The sequence below is a fragment of the Pagrus pagrus genome (genome assembly GCF_965226575.1).
Source record: "Pagrus pagrus genome assembly, chromosome: 12".
In the NCBI taxonomy this organism is placed as follows: domain Eukaryota; kingdom Metazoa; phylum Chordata; class Actinopteri; order Spariformes; family Sparidae; genus Pagrus; species Pagrus pagrus.
The window spans coordinates 26,916,936-26,939,002 of NC_140196.1; the positions used below are offsets into that span (position 1 = coordinate 26,916,936).

Genomic DNA, 22,067 nt, shown 5'->3' on the forward strand with positions numbered 1-22,067 from the left:
GTTCCAATGGTTTTTGGTTTTATATTGCCTAACTATGTTGTATAAACATTTACCCATCAGTATGGCAGATAGCCTTCCAAGACTTACCCGTACACTTTCCATTAGTGTTGTCAAAAATATTGAAATATCGATAAATATCAATACTGAATATTTGAAACGGTTTTAATGCTCAATTCCCACAGTATTTATGCTGATGTCAGCTGTGCTTTGTTGCTGTCTCTTCTCTCAGACAGCAAGTCGACACACAGTCGCACACCGCAGCAGTGTCAGATATTCCCATTTAATTTACCTTAAATGCTGTTGTTTTTTCCCTGTGCTATCTAACATAGTATCGAATATCTGAATTTTTCCAGGTAGTGTATTGAGTTTAGAAATTCCAGTATCATGACAACGCTACGGCGGGTGTTTCAGAACATATCTACAGGAAAAGGCAAAGCCTATATCAGTCTTAATATTATTATTATTAGTAGTATTATTATTTCATGAATTAATATTGAATCATTAAAATATGTATATACAACATATCTTTTTAAATAAAGATCAGTTTGAATTGTAAAATCGATTTCTTTTTTAAAACCCAGCCCTTGACAGTAGCTACAGTAACCACTAACATGTTCAACCAACTATATTGTAAATAACAGGTACATGATATTACAAGTGAGCCAACATGAACAAAGGAAGTACTGACGTTCAAAAAAAGTGATGACATTGGTTTATGATGTAAATCTGATGATTAGTAGTACTTGATATAGATTTAAGTTATCTCCCAGCCCTATTACAAACATATTTCCTTAAATGTTTGTGTCCAATGCTCAAAAAGAGCGTCAGTAAACTGAAGATATCTGAAATGTATTGTCAACATTATCTCCCTCTCTGTTTCCTTCAGTGTGTCGGAGCTGGAGGCCAGTGTGAATAAGCTTCAGAAGGAGGCGGAGCAGCTGAGAGAGCAGAGGAGCCAGCAGAAACAGCTGGCTGATTCCAGCGCCAGACAGAGAGACATGTACAAGGCCCTGCTGACGCAGAGTACCGGCTTCAGCCTGCCTCCTCAAGGTGACACCAGAATACTAACAAACTGTGTATGGGCCTTTCTGATGGATTAGATTGGAACAGTCGGTGAAATGCTGTTCACAGAACGAGATGAAAGTTTCATGTGTGTCTGCAGGTCCAGATTCTTCATCCCAGCCCGCACCTGTCAGGCCCTCAGTCCCAGCTACTCGCTCTACTCCTCAAAGAGCTGCTGCTGCTGAGTCGGCACAGACTGCTCAGGCTAAAGCTGCCTTAAAACAGGTACACACAAACATCTGCACACGCCTGTACGTAAATCAGCATCTCTCTTCATCTTTATGTGAAGTTGGGGGAAATCTTTAATTCAATAAGTGTTCTGTGTGTGTGTGTGTGCGTGTGCGTGTGTGTTTGTGTTTGTATTTCAAGCTGAATGATGCCTTCACCCTGTATAAGAAGGAGAAGGCAGAGAACGACAGGATGTTGAATGAAACAAACGACAAGCTGCAGAAGCAGCTGACAGAACTCCGCTCCAGCCATGCCAAGGTCACCTCACAACTAGAGTTCAGCAACAAGAGGTTTGTTAGGTCCAGTGTTGCTGCTGCATCTGCTTCAAAGTACAGTTCTTGAACATCATTTTTATTGTGTGTGTGTGCGTGCGCACTGTTTGCTGTGTCTCTGTGTATGTCAGGTACGAGATGCTCCAGGAGACTGTATCAGCCTACCGCAGAGAGATCTCTGCCCTACAGGACAGGAGCCAAAAAATGGCTGCAACAGCCCAAAGACACGAGCACATCATCCATACAATGAGCCAGGACCTGCGACAGACTAGCGAAAAACTGGCACTGGAAGAGGTGAGAAAGAAAAGAAGCTTTTGTTATCTTGAAACTGATGATGATGGATAGATATCAACTGCACTGTGAGAGTTTCACATTGCTGAAAAGTTGGATCAAACAGGTGAAATCTGAAGAACGGTGCCGTTCTTTATCTCCAAATATTGAAACAAAATCAAAACAGATTTAGTCCACATTGGCTGGCAATCGTGACGACAGCATCAAGAGGTGGACATCCTCTCCCTATAAAAGAGGTTGATGCATCGTCATCAGCTTATTCAAAAACCTCTTCTGCTTCACTGGGGAAGCAAAATCTCCCGACAGGACTGCCAACGGGACTGTTTGCTTAACTGTCCACAGATTGAGCTAACCACGCATCACCCTCTTTTAAAAGGAGAGGATGTCCCTCCTCTTGATGCAGTCATCACGACTGCCAGCCAATGTGGCTGGCGTAATGATATTGGGCTTCTGAGGACTATGCAGAGCAGCGTACCCCATAGTGAGATACCTCACTCATGTTACCTTTGTAACCTAAAGTCTTTCTTATGGCACTCCAGTTTGGAGCTCTGAGAAATTGTGATGAACATTTTTTACCTTTTTTGTGACATTTTATAGACTTTACGATTGAATGATTAATTGTGAAAATATTCAGCAGGTTATCGAATAATGAAAATAATAGTTGAATTTTCACCACAGGTTAGCTGTTTCTTTCATACGAGAGTACCCACTTGTTAAACACCAGGTTTAGAGAGCTGTGCAGTTCTAGCAGATGATCCCATGACAGCCTGAACCAGTCAGCACTGTTTCAGTGCTCATTTGAGCCTTTTTACAACTGAGGATAAACTATTTTAAAACTGTAAAAGGAGCTCACATATTTAGTGTGGTGTTTACATTTTGCAATAATGGAGCCTTTGTTCCATTCTGTTTTTCCAATTCTTAACTCTGACTGATTGAGGCGAAATGATTGTCACTTTGTGAATGCCTGAACTACCAAAAACCAAAATGTTTGACTTCTTATAAATTCTGCCCCACTTTCCTTTCTGTATATTTTTCAATTATAAGCTAATTCCTTAACTTTCCTGTGTGTCTGTAGGTACGTGTAGAGAACTTGACTAAAGAGAGAGACATGTTAAGACAAGCAGAGAGTCGACTGAATCGAGATAAGGAAGCCATGCTGGCTGAGCAACGGAACCAGAACCTGCTGCTCACCAACCTCAAGACTATACAGGTACCACATCACACAACAATGTTTTATTCTATGATCAACAACTGAAACATCTCATCTTGTTTTTTTTACTCGTATTATAGAATAAGCAAATGTGTTCTGTTATTCAGCATGGTCATCAGGAAGCAAGAGTGCTGCTGTGATGCAATAACATTGAAGTAAAATGAAAATGAAATTATGAAGTTTCTATTTTTCATTCACACCGAAACCTACATAAATGATATTGGTCAGTCTTAAAGAAATATGATTTCTTAGATTTACCACTAGCAAGTGAAATGGACTTCCTGTGTCATCTTATTGCAGCCACTGTGATTCAGGATTTGATGATCTATACTGTTACAAGTTACCAGCAATCGGATAAACCTTCATTCATTATTTTTCCTCATGATTTCTCCTACTCTCCTCTCACATTGATGTAGTTGACTATGGAGCGTACAGAGACAGACACTCGCCAGCGACTGAACAACAAGATCGAGCATCTGGAGGCAGAACTGGCTTCAATGAAGACCAGGCTGGACCTGGAAGTAGCACAGAGACACAGTCTCGGGCGCACCATGGATGTATGTACAGCTTAATGCATATTTAAAAACACTCAAAGTAATTGTTGTTGGACACAGCCTGAAATATTGTCTTGTCCATCTGTCACCTCTGACTCTTCACCAGGCTCAGTTATTAGAAGCTAAGAAACAGCTGGAGACCCAGAACACCTTGCAGCAGAAGACCAGGGAGTTGTTGCGTAGCTCTGAGCAGCAGGTGGCAGCACTCAGAGCCCAGCTGGCTTCTGCTTCATCCTCAGAGGCCGTCACCACCTCGAGCAACACACCCACCCCAGCTACCAGAACTGCAGGACTGAGAGCACCACTCAGAGGTAAAAAGTACTAAGTAGTGAAGGGCCAAGTCTATATCTGTAGTATGTGGACAACTAATGGAGCTTCTGAATGGTGTTGAGCAATAGAAAAAGTTGTGACTGATTCCCTTGTCTCTGTCTAGCATCAGTACGCTCTCCAGTGCCAGCAGCCTCACAGCAGCCTAGCCAATCAGAGCAGGAGCTTATCGAGGTGAAAGGTCATCTGCGTACTGCAGAGGAACAAAAAAGCGAACTAGCAGAGCAGCTAAAGAATGCTAATGCTAGTGTGGAGCAGTACAGGGCTGTGGTACTGACTCTGGAAGACAGTCTGAAGAAAGAAAAGGAGGTACAGCACCTTGGGTTATTGTTTTTCATCAGCCTATTTTCTTGTTTTTTTTTCATACACACTACTCTCCATACTTCTCATACACACCTGTCCACACACGTGACCCTCCTCCTTGCTTTTAGTCTCGCTCCCCTCTGGAGATGCGGCTGAAGGAGTCGGAAGAGGTGCAGAAGCAGCTGGAGAAGAGAATTTTGGAGGTGGAGAAAATGAAGCAGCAGGAGCAAGAACAGAAGAGAAAGGCTGTCGATGCTGTGGAAAAACAAGTAAGCCAGTTGCACACTTTTAAACAAGTGACCATTAGAGAAAATGTTGTCGTCACATTCTTTCTTTTATTGGGGTCCCTTTGGTTAAATTGTGTCAAATTGTTACATAAATACTGTTTTAAATAACCTACTTTTCAAATAAATCACCTAATAAATTAGACATTGATTTTATATGACGTCTAATCTCAGACAGCCCTGACTCGCAATATCAGTTACACTTGAACAGGGGTGCATTTTCACACTCAGCTAAATAATGTAGACCTCGGATTGTCTAAAGTTCTTTTCCCTGCTGTCTTGTTCAGGTGTTAGAGCTGCAGCGCAATCTGAAGGCCAGCCAGACAGAGCAGCAGGATGCGCTGGAGAGAGCTGCTGCTGCCGTTACACTGGAGCAGAAGGCCATACAGGACAGCCTGCTGCAGGTTCATTAACACACTCAGAACATCAGACTTGATGAATGTGAAAGCAGTTTTAACTGGTGTGGGCTCAACAACTTGCTGTTGTCATCTTCTCAGACAAAGCTAGCTGGAGAGGCGCAGGCTAAGTATGAGCGCGAGCTAATGCTTCATGCTGCTGATGTGGAGGCCCTTCAGGAGCTGAAGAAAAGATTCCAGATGGAAGCATCAAAGAAGAGGGAGTTTGAGGAGCAACTGAACAAGACCTCCTCCCTCCTGCAGGAGAAGACTGCAGCCTTGAATTCATTTGAGAAACAGCTGAAGGTAGGACCTCTAACTTGAGAGGGAAGAAACAAGGCAACTGTAGGTCCTTTTCCAACGCTTTTATAGATTTTCATAAATTATCCAGAAAATGACTTCTACTGAATGAAAGTCATGTGAAATGTAACCAATTTGCCTTTAAAAGATTTTAAAGGGTGTTAAAGGGCCGCCGGAGGAAACATTGCTTTAGACGATTGTTGTGTTTCTGATTAGTCGTAACAGTTTGACTGTCCTTCAGGACGATCTGGCCAATAAGAGTCGTCGCTGTGAGGAGCTGGGGAAGCAGAATTCACTTCTGCACCAACAGATGGATGAGATGGCCTCCAAGAGTCGTCAGGTGCAACAGCAGCATCAGCAGCTGCATCTTGACTTGTCATTCAGTGAGGAGGGCAAGACCACTGAACAGATACTAGAAATACTAAGGTAAAGATGGGTCTTCATTGCAGTGGTATTGTGCAATCCCTGTGTAATTGGGACTTCAGAAAACTGTCTTAGTTTGAAGTCGTTGGGATTGAGTTTGAAATGTGCGTGTGTGTGTGTGTTGTAGGTTTGTGCGGCGTGAGAAAGAGATTGCTGTGGCTCGATGTGAGGCGTCTGAGGAAGAAGCTCTTCGCCACAAACAGCGAGTGGAACACCAGGACAGAGAACTGAAGGAGCTCCAGGAAGCTCTGAACACTGAGAGGGAGAGGATGCAGGTATGAAATGAAGTGATGGAAGACTGGAGATAGATAACAAAATACAGGGAATATAGTGAGCTGTAAATGATGAGAGCAGCAACATCAGAAGCATCCCTATGTCTAAAGTTAAGTTTGTATATGATAGCATATATATAAAAATAACAAAATGACTGAATATCTAATTCTTTTAGTTGAATATTTATGATCTCAGTTTTGAGTTGACATTTGATTTAATGTTTGATTGATTTGCTGTGGGACTATAGAGAATCTGTATGTGTTTCAGGCTGAGAATGAGGGCGTTGCCTTCAGCAGCGTAGTGAACAACTTTGTCAAAAAATTAGTAATGTCAACTTGAGGCTAAAAAGAATAAAAGTGGCCAGAGAGACAACTGTTATTTATTTTGCCTCCTCCTGTGGTTCAGGCTACATCGAAGACTCTGGCCCAGCAGGAGGAACAGCTGAAGAAGATTGAGACTATCGGTGCTCTCCAAGAAAGCAACAGGATGCTGAAAATGGACCGAGATAAACTGGAACAAGAGCTGCAGCAAGCTCAGGCTAAAGTAAGAGTCAAGTGTTGCATGACATGGTTTGTGCTGTGACTCCCTTTCATTGTTGGCTGTGGTTTTGATTTTAACTTATGTTGTGATCACAGATTCAGTCCATGTTTGTCAGCTTCATTTGGTCCCTAAACCCCTCCGGCTGAAATTTCATCAGGAAACATAAATGTTTCCCAGTAGCAGTTGCTCTTTTGACAGGTTGTAACTTGAATCGTGAATAACTTGAAAAACACATTAACGAACAAACCCGTTATCTATATTAACAGATTGCTTTATGTTTTCAGCACAGCCTTTGAGCGTGTACTTAGTTTTCTTTATGTGAGTAACTTGTGCAAAACAAACTTTAATTACATGTAATTTAGGTGAGCCTTTAAAACGTTTGAGGAAGCACCACCACCACTTGGGATCTGGCACTAATAGGAGATTGTGTTGGGGCCTGTTTGAACCTCAAAACACTGATGTAGACTTGTTTTTACATTAACACTCATCTCTAATGGAACCTTGTATTAACAAGAGGAAGTCCTTCAGTAAACTTTAGTTGCATCTGAGAGTTATTCTTTTATACCCATGCTTATCTATACTATAAGGGGGGACAAAATGGATAGAGAAGCATATTGCAATGTTTCCCCTTGTGATCTGTTAATGACACAGTGGTGCAAAGTATCAATACTGTTTTGTTTTGGGGGGGTTTTAAAACCACTTGGAATAGATTCAGCACCCCCTGTATGGAGATGCTGACCGGACTGGTGACGGTTTGATGGACAGCAATTGTATTTCTTCAGTTGTTTGTGTTATATCGTGTATCACAGACCCACCTTGCTCTCATCTAACATTATAACAGGAAGAATATGATAATAATAACATATTGTGAGTTCATATTTGATTCTCAACCCTAATCTACACCACTTGTGTCTTACTCTGTCTCCGTCAGGTTTCAAAGCTCCAGTCAGACATCAGCCCACTACATCACTCTTTGTCTGTGCTGTCTGAGAAAAATGGCTCCCTGCAGGCTGATAAGAGGATACTGGAAGAAGACCTCAAACGCTTGAAGGCTAAAACACAGGTAACTGGTGTACGTTTGTGTTTTGGAACATGTGTTTATACCTGCATTTATTATTTTTGTAAATCATTCCTGATCCAGCTACATTATGTTGTTTTAAATATTCATTCCTCGGCACCAACAACAGCCGTGATCATGATTTTTTTGGGTTTGTCCCATTCACTTGAACGCGATATCTCAGGAACACCTTGAGGGAATGTCTTAAGGATGAAGGTCAAAGGTCACTGTGACCTAAGCAAAAAAACCCAAAGATTTTTGTCCATAACTCAAGAATTCATACACTAGGTCCTTATTCAACACCGTAACTCAGGAACAGGAGGGAGATTGTGACCATATTACACATCGGGTCAGATACTGAATTGGAGACACTAATTTTGGTGTCCACCTTGAAACTGTGCTGATTGTAGAGATCTTCTGTGCTGGTTGAAGATGTGTGTGAAGCATCTACGTTTGCAATTTGAAGCTTCTTCATGTTCTATCAGAATCAGTGTTATCAACCAAACATGAACATTATTAGTTTACCTCATACAATTTAGTGTTTTGTCCCAGTCTTATGTTTAATACAGCTCATCTTTGTTTTTTTTTTGTTTTTTTTCAAATATCTGCAGTTACTGTTAGTTTCACTTATACTTGACTGACTATCTCTCTACAGCAACTGATTAGCCAACAGAAAGACGGCGACGTTGAAGAGAGACAGAAAATCACCAATGAGAGAGAAGCTCAGCAGAGGCGCATTGCACAACTAGCTGAAGAGACGGCCAAGCTGAAGACCGAACTGGCCAGGTAGAACCCCACTGAGACCACACACACACACACACACACACACACACACACACACACACACACACACACACACACACACACCTAAACACTGAAGTACCTAAGTACCAAAGCACTTATTCAAAATGTAGCATCAGTTCAGAGTAATGAATCCACAGACTGACTGTTAATGATAGCTTTATACATATTTTCTCTTTTGTGCCAGACCTTTGTAGTCTGACAATCAAAATGACCAGAGCGTTTATCCTGACTGTGTGCAGCAGAGATTATGCTCTGTGGCAGATTGATCATCCCTAAAAATAACCTAACTGAGATTATGGTTATGTGTATTAGGTCCAGTGCCATCAGTAACTCGGCTCAGTCTCAACTGCAAGGCCTCAGAGATTCTGTGGCCCGTCTGACGTCAGAGAGGGATTCTTTGAAGAAAGACCTGGAAACCAAAAACAGTGACATTCTGGAGAAGAACAAGACCATCACCCAGGTGAAGAAGATTGGACGACGCTACAAGACCCAGTATGAGGAGCTCAAAGCCCAGCACGACAAGGTGGGACTGGAGTCAGTTCAGATTAAAGTCTGCAGGAGACGACCACTTTAGTATGAATGAAAATTGAAACACTGAGTTGTGTGTCTGTGTGTCTTAGCTGGTTGAGGAAACGGCTGCTAAAGCAGGAAGTGAGGCGGCTCCTAACCAGGAGGTGCAGCAGGAGCTGACAAAAGCCCAGGAGGAGCTCAACAAGGCCAGAGAAGAGCTGAACACACTGAAGGAGGAGGTGCAGAAAAAGCAGGAGGAGGTGAGCAGGAAGACATTTAAGCTTGTATTAACTCAATATTCTGCTTTACATTCAGTACATGTTATTACACAGGTTCACAGTCTGTGGCTGCTCACTACTAGGAGGAGACACATCAGTAGTCACAACGATGGAGGCATTTGTTGCTTTGCCTTGTCAACGTACAGTAAAGGCCTCTTCACATTATGCTGTTTTGGGCTGTATGAGACAAAAGTTGACAGTCGTTAGAGAATCTTTGGTCATCGATCAGAAACAGTGGTCCTTGATTGTGGTAAGAAGCACCCACCAACAGGCAGTTGGGGCTTTGGCGGTCAGAAACAGCCTGCAGCGACATGTCAGAAGTTTAGGACCAAATTATGATATGACTTCTGTTACAACCCACAAAACAGACCAATCAATGTTGAAGGCAAAATGAAAGAGAAGTTGATGAAGCTTGTTTATTGTTTGATGGAGATGGATGAAGTGGGCTGGTGACAAGCCTCTGCAGTCATATACTTTACATCATGATACCATTCAACACTCATCACACAATCTGACATCCTTAAAATTGATAAATACCAAGATTGTAGTAGTCTCTTCTCACACAGTGTAACATGGAACACATCATTAAGGAACTACAATACATCAATTATACTGTATACGCACATACATGGCTCTGATCTCTTAAAGTTTAAGCCAGACTGTTGGAAAGTGTCAGGAATGTTTTTTCTTTTTTCTCCAAACCAGGCCCAGAAGTCTCAGCAGGGGCTGGAGGAGGCCAAGAAGGAAAACCAGCAGACCAAGGAAAAGTTTGTGGAGGTCAAAAACCAGCTGACACAGAACCAGAACCAACTGACACAGGTACCGTAGCACATTCAGTACAGATGCAACTGTATGTTGCCTGAGCATTTATTAATTACTGTTAATATTTAGAGAGGTTTAGATACCACCAAAATAGAAGGTTTGTCAAGGTACAGAAGAGATGGAGAAAAGTACATTTGTAGCTCTACATGTTGAATCATTTAGTGAGGAGAATGCATTAGAACGGCAGGAATCCGGCTCAGTTGTCACCTCTTTGCTTGTATAGGTCCAGTCCCAGTTGTCCCAGGCCCAGACTCAACTCCAGCAGAATCAGAATCAGCTGACCCAGAGTCAGAAAGACCTTCAGCAAGCAAAGACCCACACTCTGCAGGTAAGAACACAGAAACACTGGACAACAATTATAACTACCTCCGTCATTTTGAGATGACATATTTTAAAATGATACAAATGTATTTGCAGGTTACATGTATATTGTATATTAATATATTTTTATTTTATTTTGTAATATTGATAGTCAGTTTGCATAAATGTCAAAATTCATCCAACACCTAACCACCTCCTTTCCTATCTAAAGGCACAGAACCAGTTAAAATCAGTCCAATCTCAAGCTCAGGCCCGTCAGAACCAGATCCAGCAGATCCAGAGGGAGCTCCAGCAGGCTAAAGAAGCCCTTCAGCAGAACCTCACTAGTCAGAAAGAACTACAGCAGACGCACCAAAGCACTCAGCAAAGCCACAACCAGGAAGTTAGCAACCTCAAGACTGCTCTCAGCCAGGCAGAGAGTAAGGTGAGGGGCCTTCTTTCTCTTTACTGTGATTTTTGTTTTTTTTATACTTGGCTATCTTTAAGGATATACTCACATGTAGATAACATCTTTAGTTGCTTCAAACAGAATGGAGGCATTGTATAAGGTTTTAAATGTTTTGACAGAGTACAGGTTACTCACATGGACTAGTTAATTGCATCTGTGAAGAATGACCCTCTCTAAAAATTGATTGCTGAGCCAGGTGTGCTTGCTATACGTTTTTATATCAAAGTAAAAAAAATTAAACACATCTAACATTTTCAAATTATGTTTGAGCAAAAATGCTTACTCTTACAAAAACTGCACACAGACTGTTGACAGTGTAAAAGTGAGCAGTAAGAACTCTGCAAGGAAGCTTTAAGGAAGTCTTATTAAAACTTCTCAAACATACCTCTGAAACTGCACAATGTCTTCAAATACTCTGTGGTTGTAGTTGGATACATAAGATAAGAAATGCTGTATCTGTGCTTACCTCCAAACAGGTGGCTGAGCTTCAAGGCAACCTGGACAGCACGCAGAAGGTAACACAGATTTTCTTAAAAACTAGAAACAGTACTGCACAAGTGCTGTGCAGTGATGTATGCTGATATGTGTTTACAAAATGAATACCTACATTCATCCATTCAAGTTTTAACATTACATATTTGCATATAATTCTGTAATACGATCACATACTTTTTTTTTCATTGTCATGAATCAGTGATTGAACACAATCCGTACTGCTTTCTCATTCCTCGTTCTCTTCATCCTGACTCTGTATGCCCCCGTCCTTTTATTCTTCATCCTTTCTCTATATTCATATATTCAAAATGTCTCACTTGGACAACATGTCTGCCCTATCCTCAGACAATTGGTGAACGTGAAGCAGACATCAAGCATCTGCAGGAGCAGCTGATTGAAGCTAAACAGGCTAAAGAAGCTCACGAGGCCACACAGGCCAACCAGAACCAGAATTCCCAGTCCATCCAGGCCAGTGATGCTAACGTTGCTGGTGATGCTAACCAGGTGCTACAAGAAGAGATCACAAAACTCAGACAAGAGGTACTGTACTTCAAATCCTGCTGTCATGAAATACTTTTAATCCAACTGTTGTATTCATTTGTATCTGTCTATTGTATCTGTCTACAACCATACATCCTTACTTATCTGCATCTTTTAAGATACACTTGGCTTTTACCCACTCAGATAAACGTTATCTTTAAATGGAAGCAGAGCTTTCTGTGGTTTAGTATGTTAACTTTAGGTTGTGATGCTGTTGCACTGACGTGTCCACAGATAGACAAACAAACAAAAAAAAAAAACAGGCAAAATACTCAATAATGCTTCTGTGTTAGCTCCTGGTAGAGTAGGTGTCTGTAAGACCACATTCTACCACGATGACACACAGACTTGCAAGTTGAAAACATTACCAGCTGACACTGTCATGGTTGGGAAACACTTATGAGGTGTTAGTTCATTTCATTTTCCTATATTTAGACAGTCGAGATCTAAAATCTTTTTCAAGGGAATCCCTGCATTATAACAGGGTTACAACAATAAATACAAACCACATAAACAGATTTACACAACTACCACACACTGAAAAAGATTATACACTAATTCCATTTGAGATGCATAAACAGCTGTGATTTTCTGAGATACAATAGAAATGACGTTTTAAAGCAAACACATTGACCAAGAGTACAGATCCTTTTGAGCTGACTTCATCATTCATCATCAGTAATCAGCTCTAGCATATTTTAAGCTTGTTCTCTCTCCCAACTCGGGTAACCAAAATCTGTAGAACAGTGTGAGAACAGAGGCCATATTGGTTTTGATTTCTACACATGCATGTAAAGGGGTAAGGAGGAAACGGCTCCACGAGACAATTATATATAAAAGCCATGGGAACGTCTGCACAGACAGGTGACAGCCAATTGATAGTAGCATACAGAGTACAGTGTTGTACAAGAAAGCCAAGGCCAGTAATAAAATGTGGTGTAAACAGTGGTGTGCTGTATCTAATACACTTTGTATAGAGAACATCTATGCAATCCAATAAAGGTTAAAGAAGGTGAAACAGGATTTTTTCCTAAAGAGGAAACTTAATTTCAACTGTATTTTTTTATAAACAAGTTGTTCCTAGCCAGTGATACACATGCATGTATCTTGACTTTGTTTGAGATGTTGTCACAATTAGTTACATTCCTGGAGAAAAGTCATGGTTCTAGTATAGTACTTTGGGGCACACCTTTAATTACAGGGAGACAGGAAGAGGACCCAACAAGCTGTACTCCATGACTTAACAGTGTGCCAATGCTGTGGAGCCTATCAACCAATGTGACCTGGCCAACTGAGTCTTAAGCCTTGAAGAAGTCAATACAAAGAGCTGTGTGGCATTTTCGTGCAGTTCAATGTCTTCGTAAAGTCATTCACCACTCTTAAAGCAGCTTTTATACAGGACCTCTGTTGTTTTTTTTTACAGCTGTCTGAGGGCAAGAACAGAGAGGAACAGCTCAGACAGCAGATAGCTGACAAAGAGGAAAAGACTAAGAAAGTCTTCATGGGAGCCAAGACCAAAATCAACCAACTAAACAGTAAGTTCCACATTCACTTAGGCACACAGAAGCTAACCAAGTTGACAAAGTACAGCTAAACAAAGAGGCTACTCTATCAGTGTACGAGTAACTGCACCTTCACCTGCAGGTGCCAAGGAGCAGCTCAGTCAGGAGATAGAAGAACTGAAACAGAGTAAGGAGGAAATGGAGGTGAGAATGAATGCCCTCAAGTCTCAGTATGAAGGACGACTTCTTCGGCTGGACAGAGAGCTGAGAGAACTGAGAGAGACACAAGCACAGACTGAAACCAGAGAGGAACCACAGGACCAGAGTGGAGCTAAGGTACATGTGTCATGCTTGCCGTTGACTTGGCGGACATGAAGGTCCACACTTTGAGCCCAATGTTTATTGACTGTATCTTGGCAAATAAGACCACATTTTTTAGAAGTTGTTTCATGCTGTAATTGTATGTGTGCCAGAACAATGAGGGAAATTAAGCTTTTTTAATGTTCTCTCAAAATATAATGTGTAAATGTTGTTTGAAGTATATGACAAAGAATAAGGGCCACAAATAGGAAGGGGGACAACAAGACTTTGTGAATCGAGTCAAAACGTTTCAAGAAGGAACTTGGAAATTTACACAAAGTCATATATCAAGAAGGAAGTTACCACCTGTCTTATCAGAGAGTGAACCAAAAAAACTGTTGCATGATGTGTAAGTCAATAACCATATAAGTTTTGAAGCAGCAGGAGCACAGCGCAGACTGTTGAGAGGAGCACAGTCATACTGTTGGGAAGTGATTAAGGCTCAATGGGTTTTATGAAAATGACATGAGTGGCAGCCAGAACCTGCCTATCGTTTAAATTGTGTGCATTATGTTTTGTCCTCTTTGCTCTGGAGTTATAGTCATATCTTATTCAGACCAACCCAGTGGAACAACCTGACAGACACTTCATTGAAGTGTTGTGACTTTTCTCTCAAATCATTGAAAAACATTTTCATAGTTTTTTTTATTTTATTCCCTAAACATGAAGACTTTTTTCTCTAAATATTAAGACTTTTTTTTTTTTCTTGAGATATTTCTCTTCCTTTTTTCAAAATATTTGGACTTAATCTCTAAATCCAATATCTGTGATCTAATTGTAATATCACAAACCTGTGTCTGTACTTAGGTGGGCGATCAGGCCAGATCTGCAGACCAGAGACAGATATCTCTGAAGAGTCCTGGCCAAGACAGAGGAAGGTAACTAATGAATACATGCACATGCACAAATACCAGAAACTATTATGAATGGGTGTAAATGGCTTTTTTTTTTTTTTTTTTTTGTCTTTTCATAGAAATGTCCATTTTCCAGTTAATGACTGTAATCAGAGAGCTCAAGCTTTGCAAACATTTTTAAGTATTCAGAGCCAGATTAGATTAGATGGTATGAGTTTTAAAAGTATCAACTATTTTTTCACAGTAGTAGAGAAGAAACACAAAAACTAGTTGCACATTAAAACATTTTGCAATAAAAAAACTGAACTTTTTACCATTTTTCCGTCAGCTCCAGCCTGTCTGACCCACCTACGGCCAACATCCGGCCAACCCCAAGTACTCCATCTCCTAGCAACAAGCCAAGCCCATCCACTGGTAGCAAGGCAACACCCCGTGCCAGCATCCGGCCTATGGTTACCCCAGCAACTGTCCCCATCCCGACGCCTACCGCCACTGTCATGCCGACCACACAGACTGACAGCCAAGAGGGTGAGAGCAAGAGATTAAAAAACATTTTAAAAAATCTGAACGTAAAAGCAGTTAAATCCAACATGTGTGTCAGAGTGTAATAGAATATTTCCATCTTCAGTGCTGATGAGTGCAGGAGCCTCTGTTCACTCTACCAGCTCCACTCTGGTGAGCACACCCACATCAATACCTCCAACCAGCAGCCAGGCCACAGCTTTCGTTCAGCCCACCCAGCAGCAGGCAACCAGTCAGGATGCAGGCCCCAGTATGGAGGCAGAGCGTCCATCTACATCCTCGTCTCTGATTGGACCAGGTGAGCAGGATCTTGTCCTAAACCAACACCAACCCTGGAACTTTAAACACATCAACAGGAAGGAAACAAAAGATATTAAAAAAACTAAATGGTTGAAAAATAAATTGGCCTGTGGCTTAGCCTGAAAACACTGACGACCCTGTCTGAGTGAACACTGATGGCTATGATGGCGAAGGTGCACAGCCCAGACAAGTGCAGTCTTTTTTACTTCCCTATAACTCCAACCAGATGTTGATGCCTGACAGATACTAGCTCGAGACACATGAAACAAATGTGTTGATGGAAACCCTGGTGTTATTCTGTGTCTTTGTGTCTGTGCATGTGATAAAAGCAGGCTCAAAGCGAATCAGAGAGGAGGAAGAGGAGGAAGAAAACAGACCAGAGAGTTCGCACACACCTCCGACCAATAAAAAGCTACGACTCAAACCAACAATAGCACTGGAGGTAAACTCAAACACACAAAACCCAGAGACAAGACTCAAACAAAAGCACCAGGACAATGTTCTTCAGAAAAGCTTGGCACAGAAAAGGTTCTGAACCAAGTTTGCTTTTTGTTTTTTCCAACTTCTGTTTGTTTATTCAGTTTTTGTATTTTTTGTAGTGTGTGTGTGTGTGTGTGTGCGTGTTTCTTTATTGTTAACTTGTTACAGCTGTGTAACTTGTCGCGTTTCAGATGGAAGGTGATGAAGAGATTGAAGGAGAGCTGAGGGATGAGGGAGAACAACAGGATTCACCAGATGACAGTCAGGTCAGTTACCAGTGATGGAAACTTTAAAGAGGATCGAGAAAATAATTGTTTATGAATTTTGGGTTTGACCAGTGTGTAGCCTTTCAGGTCGTTCAGTCTTTCATCAGATTTTCAAATGACAAGTTACATTTTTGTTCAAATAAATTACTATTATGTTGCATTCTATCAAACATGTCACTTTATATAAGTTTATGCAAACTCACATATTGTCTTGGAGGTCTAAATACAAACTAATACACAAAATATCAAATTAAATCCAGACAGAGACCGATTGTAGTCCAGTGTAGCTTGTGGATGATGGCTGTTAATCTTCTCCACTGTATTTGTTTGATTTTGAGCATTAATAATGGATTTTAAACCACCTGCAGTGGTTTACAGTCCTCAGTGATGGGTCCATGTTTGTGGCGCAGGAGCTTCCAGAGGAGTGTTTTCCCGTCTTAGCTGAAGATGACGAGGACATCGAGGAGGAAAGCGTGTCCCAGTCTGTCCCCTCTGATCAGATATCCTCTCAGGGCTGCACTATCGTTCGGGACGTCATCGTGATCGAGACAGACAGCGACAGCCGTGAGAGCAAAGATGCAGAGGAGAAGCAAGAGGACGAAGGTGAAGAGGAAGAAGAGGAGGAAGAAGAGGAAGATGATGAGGTGCTGTTCTGTTCATAAACATGTCAAAATGATCTCAGCTTTCATCTACTGTCTGGATTAAATGACTCAGTTTTCTCTGTGCCTCAGTATAAGGAGGAAGAGGAGGATGATGAAGATGAGGACGATGCTGGTGACTGTAGGATGGGGGGAGGGGAGGAGAGCAATGAGGACAGCAGGGAGGCAGAAGAGGAGGGAGGGGAGGAGGAGCCATCAGAAGCCTCCAACACTGAGGAGAACATGGGTGAAGCCTCATCAGACTCTCAGCGTCCCTCTGAGCCATCACACAGCAGTGAGCACCCATCCACTGTCTTCTCTGATTGGTCGATTGGTCCTCATGTTAAAATCACCTAATGTGACTCACTCGTCTCTTTCAGGTGAAGGCAGCAGCAGCGCCACATCAGAGTCAGACCACCCCAGAGACCCTGTACACCTCGCCCCAACCCCCTCCTCCACTGCACCCTCCCCCTCCTCCCTCTCCTCCCTCACACCCCGCCTGCCTCACCCACGCAGACCCCCACACCCGCTCCCACCACGGCTCTACATCCAACCTCCAGCTCCGGAGCTGGGACCCCCACACTCACAGGTACACATATGTACACTCAGACATCACATAGCTTGATCAGATGGAATAAAAAGATGACATTGCTTTGTGCTACATTTGACTTCAGCTCTCAGACATGATAGAAGCAGGATTCTCTCTACACATTTGAACCCAGTTATCAGGAACACTGGCCAAGCTGTTTGAAAGACAGTTCCTTTGATGTTAAGGGCAGTGTATTGATGTCCTGGAAAATGATTTCTTGGATAAATTGTGACAGTGATCACTGATGTGTGTGTGTTAATCAGAGACAGCCCTCTCAGCTGCGCAGACCATCAGTAGGACGTGGACCTCAACTAACACCTGGAATAGGCAGTATGGTAAGAGATGGAGTGTGTGGAAGAGTTTGTTGAGCAGATGGATTACATTCACTGTACATGTTACACATATCCTATGTATATATACTGTACTTGTATATTCTTGTTCTTAAAAGGGTCGTAGTGTGTAGAAGAAGTAGACCTGCGTCTGTAGTGAGATGGACTGTTTGTGTGTTGCAGCAACATTTCTTTGATGATGATGACAGAATGGTTCCCAGCACTCCCACTCTGGTAGTCCCACACCGCAATGATGGCTTTGCTGAGGCTATACAGTAAGATCTGCGCACACACACACACACACACAAACCAACACAGACTATAATGTAAAGTAAACACACCTGGTGATAGTGATTGGGTTTATTGAATTCTTAGAATACACTATTCAGCCAAACAATTTAAACCAATCATTGACCATCTTTGAAATGCAATGTTCTGCTGGAGAACTTTGGGTCCTGGCATTCAGGTGGATGTACTTCGACACCCACCAACCATCTTGGCTGATTAGAGTCCTGTGGGTTGCAAGTTGGATACACCATGGATCGGACTTGGTCAGTCACGTCCCAACGCCTTGAGCTCTTTTCCAAGTTGCTCAAGCCATTTCTGAATAGTTCCTTTGGTGTGTGCATTTTCCTGCTATCAGGGCCACTGCCATCAAGTAGTGCTGTAGCCATGGGTGGGTGTGCTTGTTCTGCAGCAGTGTCTAGATGGGTGTTATGTGTCAAAGAACATCCACCTGAATACCAAGACCCAAGGTTTCCCAGCAGAACATTGCATTGTAAAGTGTGCTTGATTCTGTGTGAAAGTTGGAGAACATCAGAAGATTGTTCTAGTGGCTTACCTCACAAATATCTTTTTTTATATACACACTTTATTAGCTATTCCCAAGGCTTCTCTATTTTTTAACTGATGTTGAGCCACATATACATGGATTTTTAAAAGTAGCAATAGAAGAGCCCCTTGGGAGCCGTGCATGCCACATAACCACAACGTCATGGAAAGGACCACGAACCTTTGTTGCCTCTTAGCAAACCAACTGTCAGATAAAGGGGGGCAAAGTGTTTTCATGCAAGGTTTCCCATAAGTTACTCTCCTGGAGGCTCGCAGCTTCACCTCAAATAAAGAGCACCTCTGCTAATGTCAGAAGAAATTATGAACATTTTTACAAAAAATAATATCAGGCTTGCTAAGCTTCAGTGAAAACAAGCTACATCACACAGCAAAAGCCATGTACTTGATATGTAATGACTGAAAACATGGTGACGATTTATGGCTGCATGTCACAATGCAGGACAGTTAAACATAGACAGTGATGGAACAAGTATTCAGAACCTTTACAAAGTAAAAGTACTAAATCCACACTGAAAATACTCCACAAGTAAAAGTATGTTAGTATTATCAGCAGAATGTACATAAATTATAAAAAAGTACTTGTGCTGTAAAATGTTCCTGGCAATGTTTTTTTTCTATCTGATGTTTCTGGATTAATATTATTGCTGAATTAATGTGTATGTTGTGTTTTACTGCTGCTTCATATACTGTTGCTGGTTTCATCTGCAGCAACTCATCACAGCTATTCTATAAGATCGTGGCATGTTTGTACTATCGCTGTCCTTTAAGAAATATGTATCTCCGAAAAGTCAACTTTTCATGAGCCTACAACCTGTGACATTTTCGTTTTATATTTATTTAATTTTTTTTTATTATTTTGTTAATTTATCTTAAGAAGTAGAAGAATGTCCTCAGTCCATAAAGGAACATTTTATCCCTCAGTTTATCACAAATATTTAGTTTTAGTTTCAAAACTAACTATTAACGAAAGCTGTCCGACAAATGTGAGAGTAAAAAGTACAGTAAAATGGAAAAAAGTAAGAGTAAATTACTTTGAATTTGTACCTAAGTACAGTACTTGAGAAAATGTACTTGGTTACATTCCACCGGTGGACATGGATGCATGTATGTAAGTTGTGTTCCATACTGCAAGGAAACGCTGTTGACCATGTTTTACAATAAAAAGTCCTCATCGTCCAAGTTCCCCTGTTGATAAAAAGTAAAATCAAATATTGGGAGAAAACAAAAATGGATAAATAATGAGGTCCAGATCTTCATCAGGCTAATACGGATTGAATGCAGATGTTTGATCTTCTTTTTAAAAGTAACTTGAACCATAAAAACAACTCCGAACAAAAAATGATTGAGAGTGTTGGGATAGTCTTGAAAAAAGCAGAACCTCAGAAGAAACGTTTGTAAACTCACGTGACCTCCCGTCTCTGTCCGTCTGTTTCCTCAGCTCTCCTCAGGTAGCAGGTCTGTCCACCAGGTTCAGGTTTGGACCTCCGGAGGACCTGCTGCCTCAGACATCAGCCTCACACTCTGACCTGGGACAGCTGGCCTCTCAAGGAGGTACTGCGCACACACACAGACACACACACACACACACACACACACACACACACACACACTCCTGAACTAAGCTCAAACATTAACATGCATTTTTCATTCATTTTTAACATCTATCTGCGGTTGTGTGTAGGTCTGGGGATGTATGAGTCTCCCCTGTTTCTGGCTGCTCATGATGAAGACGGAGGAGGGAGGAGTGTCCCCACCACACCTTTACAAGTGGCTGCACCAGGTAAGACACACACTCACACACACTTCAGCATGTATCAGTGTTAACTATGATTGCTTCATCATGATCCCTTTGTCTCGGTCAGTGACGGTCTTCACAGAGTCCCTGCCCTCAGACAGTGGCGACAACTTGGCATCCCAGTCAGTTCCCATGGTAACCGCCTCCACAGGGATGGCTTCGGCTGCAGATGATGGAGATGAAGTCTTCATGGAGCAGGAGGGAGAGGGGTGAGAAACTTATGAACAGTCAGCACTGAGGTGTCTGTAATTACAGACAGCTGAAGCTGCAGAGGGGAAATAGATGTGTGGTTTTCATATTGGATGTGACGAGGAGGTTTGAGAAAAGGAAAGTAAATGACTAACACATGTGTTTTCCTCATGCTCAGGTGTGTTTGTGGTAAAAAGATTGTAGACCATTTGACCATAATCAGATTGAGAGTTTCCAGTCACTTATGGCTGCAGCTTTGTATTGATGGAGCTTCATCTAACTGCGTTTGTGTTTTTCCAGCCCTGGTATTGAATCCTCTTTGGAGAGCCAAGCAGACATGGAGTCATCAGGACAGCAGAGTGATGATGCATCACTGCCATCTACCAGCCAAGACCCCGGTAAGTTATTCTGTTGACTACATTTTTTTTCATTTTGAATCTAGTGACTGTAGTCAGGGGGCTGTTAACATGTTAGCTTTCATGTCAATTGTAATTGTTTTATTGTTGTATATCTGTCAACACTTTGTCATCACACATCACAGGAAAAGCAGCCGATTGTTGCATTAAAAAAGCTGAAGCCGGCAAATGTTGTTACTTTAATTATCAAAATAGTTGCTGATTATTTTTCTGCGATCAACTAATCAGTTAATTGCACTACCTAATAACAATATTGGTGAGCTTGTGTTCTGACACTGAAGCTCTAATATCCCTGCTCATCTCTGACTTCTTTCATAGACACCAGCAGCGTTCCTCAGCGACGCACAGTGAGCAGCCAGCCTCTGATCAGCAGCCTGTCAGGCAGAGGGACCAGAGGAGGGAGGGGGGAGGCCAGGACACTGCTCAGCCGCAGAGGTGAGTCCTGGAGGACTGGGCTGCCAGAGCCTCAGTCAGGATTATGAAGCACAGTGCAGGGCTCTGATGTCGTGCACACATAGAATAAGGTCCAGTCAGTAATAGGATAATGGTAAAGCTGTTTATTGAAGTAGTTAGCAGAGAGCAGCATACACATGGGCACAGAAATAATGGTGATGACATCATGAACAGGTGATCAAAATGAACTGCTCATCTATTTTCAGGAACCTTCTCTCGAGGAGGAAGGGGAGGAGCCATGGGCAGAGGGGGCATCGCCTGATGATGTCACCAGCAGCAACTCATAGACATTTCACCCAACAAGAAACATTTAAATAACAACAGTTTCTGGATTTTTTTTTTGTTGGTTACATTTTAAGACATTCAGTTTATCAAAAAATATTCTGTTTGGTCCAGATCAATAATCACACTATTACAGGAGAGATGTGACTGCTGTGTCAGTGCGTGATCCTTTTTCTGAGATACGTGAGCTCACATTCTTTGTGAAATCCAACTTGTTTTTAGTTGTTTTGTAATTGTTGTCTCATGTGTGTTCATGAGAGCAGTACTGGGTTTGTCAATTTGTTAGTATCATTATTTTTGCCCTGTCTTTTGGCTGTTATAAGACATGTTTTAATAATAAAGTCAGATGATAATTGCAGCGATATCATGTGTTTATTTCATCACATCTGGGAGGGCCAATCAGTGATGACTCATAACACTTAAGATGGCTGCAATAGGACTTTAAAGGAGCAGTACTATGATGGAGCATTTTCTTTGTATCTTACTTCCATATTTAATTTAAT

At 41.8% G+C, this 22,067-nt stretch overlaps 1 protein-coding gene across 3 annotated transcripts in view; it reads left to right on the forward strand.

Annotated features, from left to right (window-relative positions):
- LOC311266917 (nucleoprotein TPR-like) overlaps window positions 1-21,922 on the forward strand; it is a 31,971-nt gene extending 10,049 nt beyond the window's left edge. The window contains exons 15-55 of one of the 3 annotated variants that reach the window (XM_084369602.1): window positions 887-1,050; window positions 1,163-1,287; window positions 1,432-1,580; window positions 1,694-1,856; window positions 2,929-3,063; window positions 3,480-3,620; window positions 3,724-3,928; window positions 4,051-4,253; window positions 4,376-4,516; window positions 4,819-4,935; window positions 5,029-5,232; window positions 5,468-5,652; window positions 5,777-5,924; window positions 6,328-6,465; window positions 7,394-7,525; window positions 8,175-8,305; window positions 8,636-8,846; window positions 8,944-9,093; window positions 9,817-9,930; window positions 10,157-10,261; window positions 10,466-10,678; window positions 11,179-11,217; window positions 11,543-11,737; window positions 13,161-13,272; window positions 13,382-13,575; window positions 14,407-14,477; window positions 14,782-14,981; window positions 15,082-15,273; window positions 15,605-15,717; window positions 15,947-16,021; window positions 16,390-16,665; window positions 16,753-16,954; window positions 17,040-17,248; window positions 17,512-17,583; window positions 17,761-17,852; window positions 19,868-19,980; window positions 20,111-20,209; window positions 20,292-20,433; window positions 20,714-20,811; window positions 21,148-21,264; window positions 21,489-21,922. In XM_084369602.1, the coding sequence (XP_084225728.1) occupies window positions 887-1,050; window positions 1,163-1,287; window positions 1,432-1,580; window positions 1,694-1,856; window positions 2,929-3,063; window positions 3,480-3,620; window positions 3,724-3,928; window positions 4,051-4,253; window positions 4,376-4,516; window positions 4,819-4,935; window positions 5,029-5,232; window positions 5,468-5,652; window positions 5,777-5,924; window positions 6,328-6,465; window positions 7,394-7,525; window positions 8,175-8,305; window positions 8,636-8,846; window positions 8,944-9,093; window positions 9,817-9,930; window positions 10,157-10,261; window positions 10,466-10,678; window positions 11,179-11,217; window positions 11,543-11,737; window positions 13,161-13,272; window positions 13,382-13,575; window positions 14,407-14,477; window positions 14,782-14,981; window positions 15,082-15,273; window positions 15,605-15,717; window positions 15,947-16,021; window positions 16,390-16,665; window positions 16,753-16,954; window positions 17,040-17,248; window positions 17,512-17,583; window positions 17,761-17,852; window positions 19,868-19,980; window positions 20,111-20,209; window positions 20,292-20,433; window positions 20,714-20,811; window positions 21,148-21,264; window positions 21,489-21,544 (5,941 nt within the window). In that variant the 3' untranslated portion in view covers window positions 21,545-21,922. The remainder of the gene's footprint in view (window positions 1-886; window positions 1,051-1,162; window positions 1,288-1,431; window positions 1,581-1,693; window positions 1,857-2,928; window positions 3,064-3,479; window positions 3,621-3,723; window positions 3,929-4,050; window positions 4,254-4,375; window positions 4,517-4,818; window positions 4,936-5,028; window positions 5,233-5,467; window positions 5,653-5,776; window positions 5,925-6,327; window positions 6,466-7,393; window positions 7,526-8,174; window positions 8,306-8,635; window positions 8,847-8,943; window positions 9,094-9,816; window positions 9,931-10,156; window positions 10,262-10,465; window positions 10,679-11,178; window positions 11,218-11,542; window positions 11,738-13,160; window positions 13,273-13,381; window positions 13,576-14,406; window positions 14,478-14,781; window positions 14,982-15,081; window positions 15,274-15,604; window positions 15,718-15,946; window positions 16,022-16,389; window positions 16,666-16,752; window positions 16,955-17,039; window positions 17,249-17,511; window positions 17,584-17,760; window positions 17,853-19,867; window positions 19,981-20,110; window positions 20,210-20,291; window positions 20,434-20,713; window positions 20,812-21,147; window positions 21,265-21,488) is intronic. The other 2 variants (XM_084369603.1, XM_084369604.1) reach the window with 2 other exon arrangements.
- Window positions 21,923-22,067: the final 145 nt, after the last annotated feature.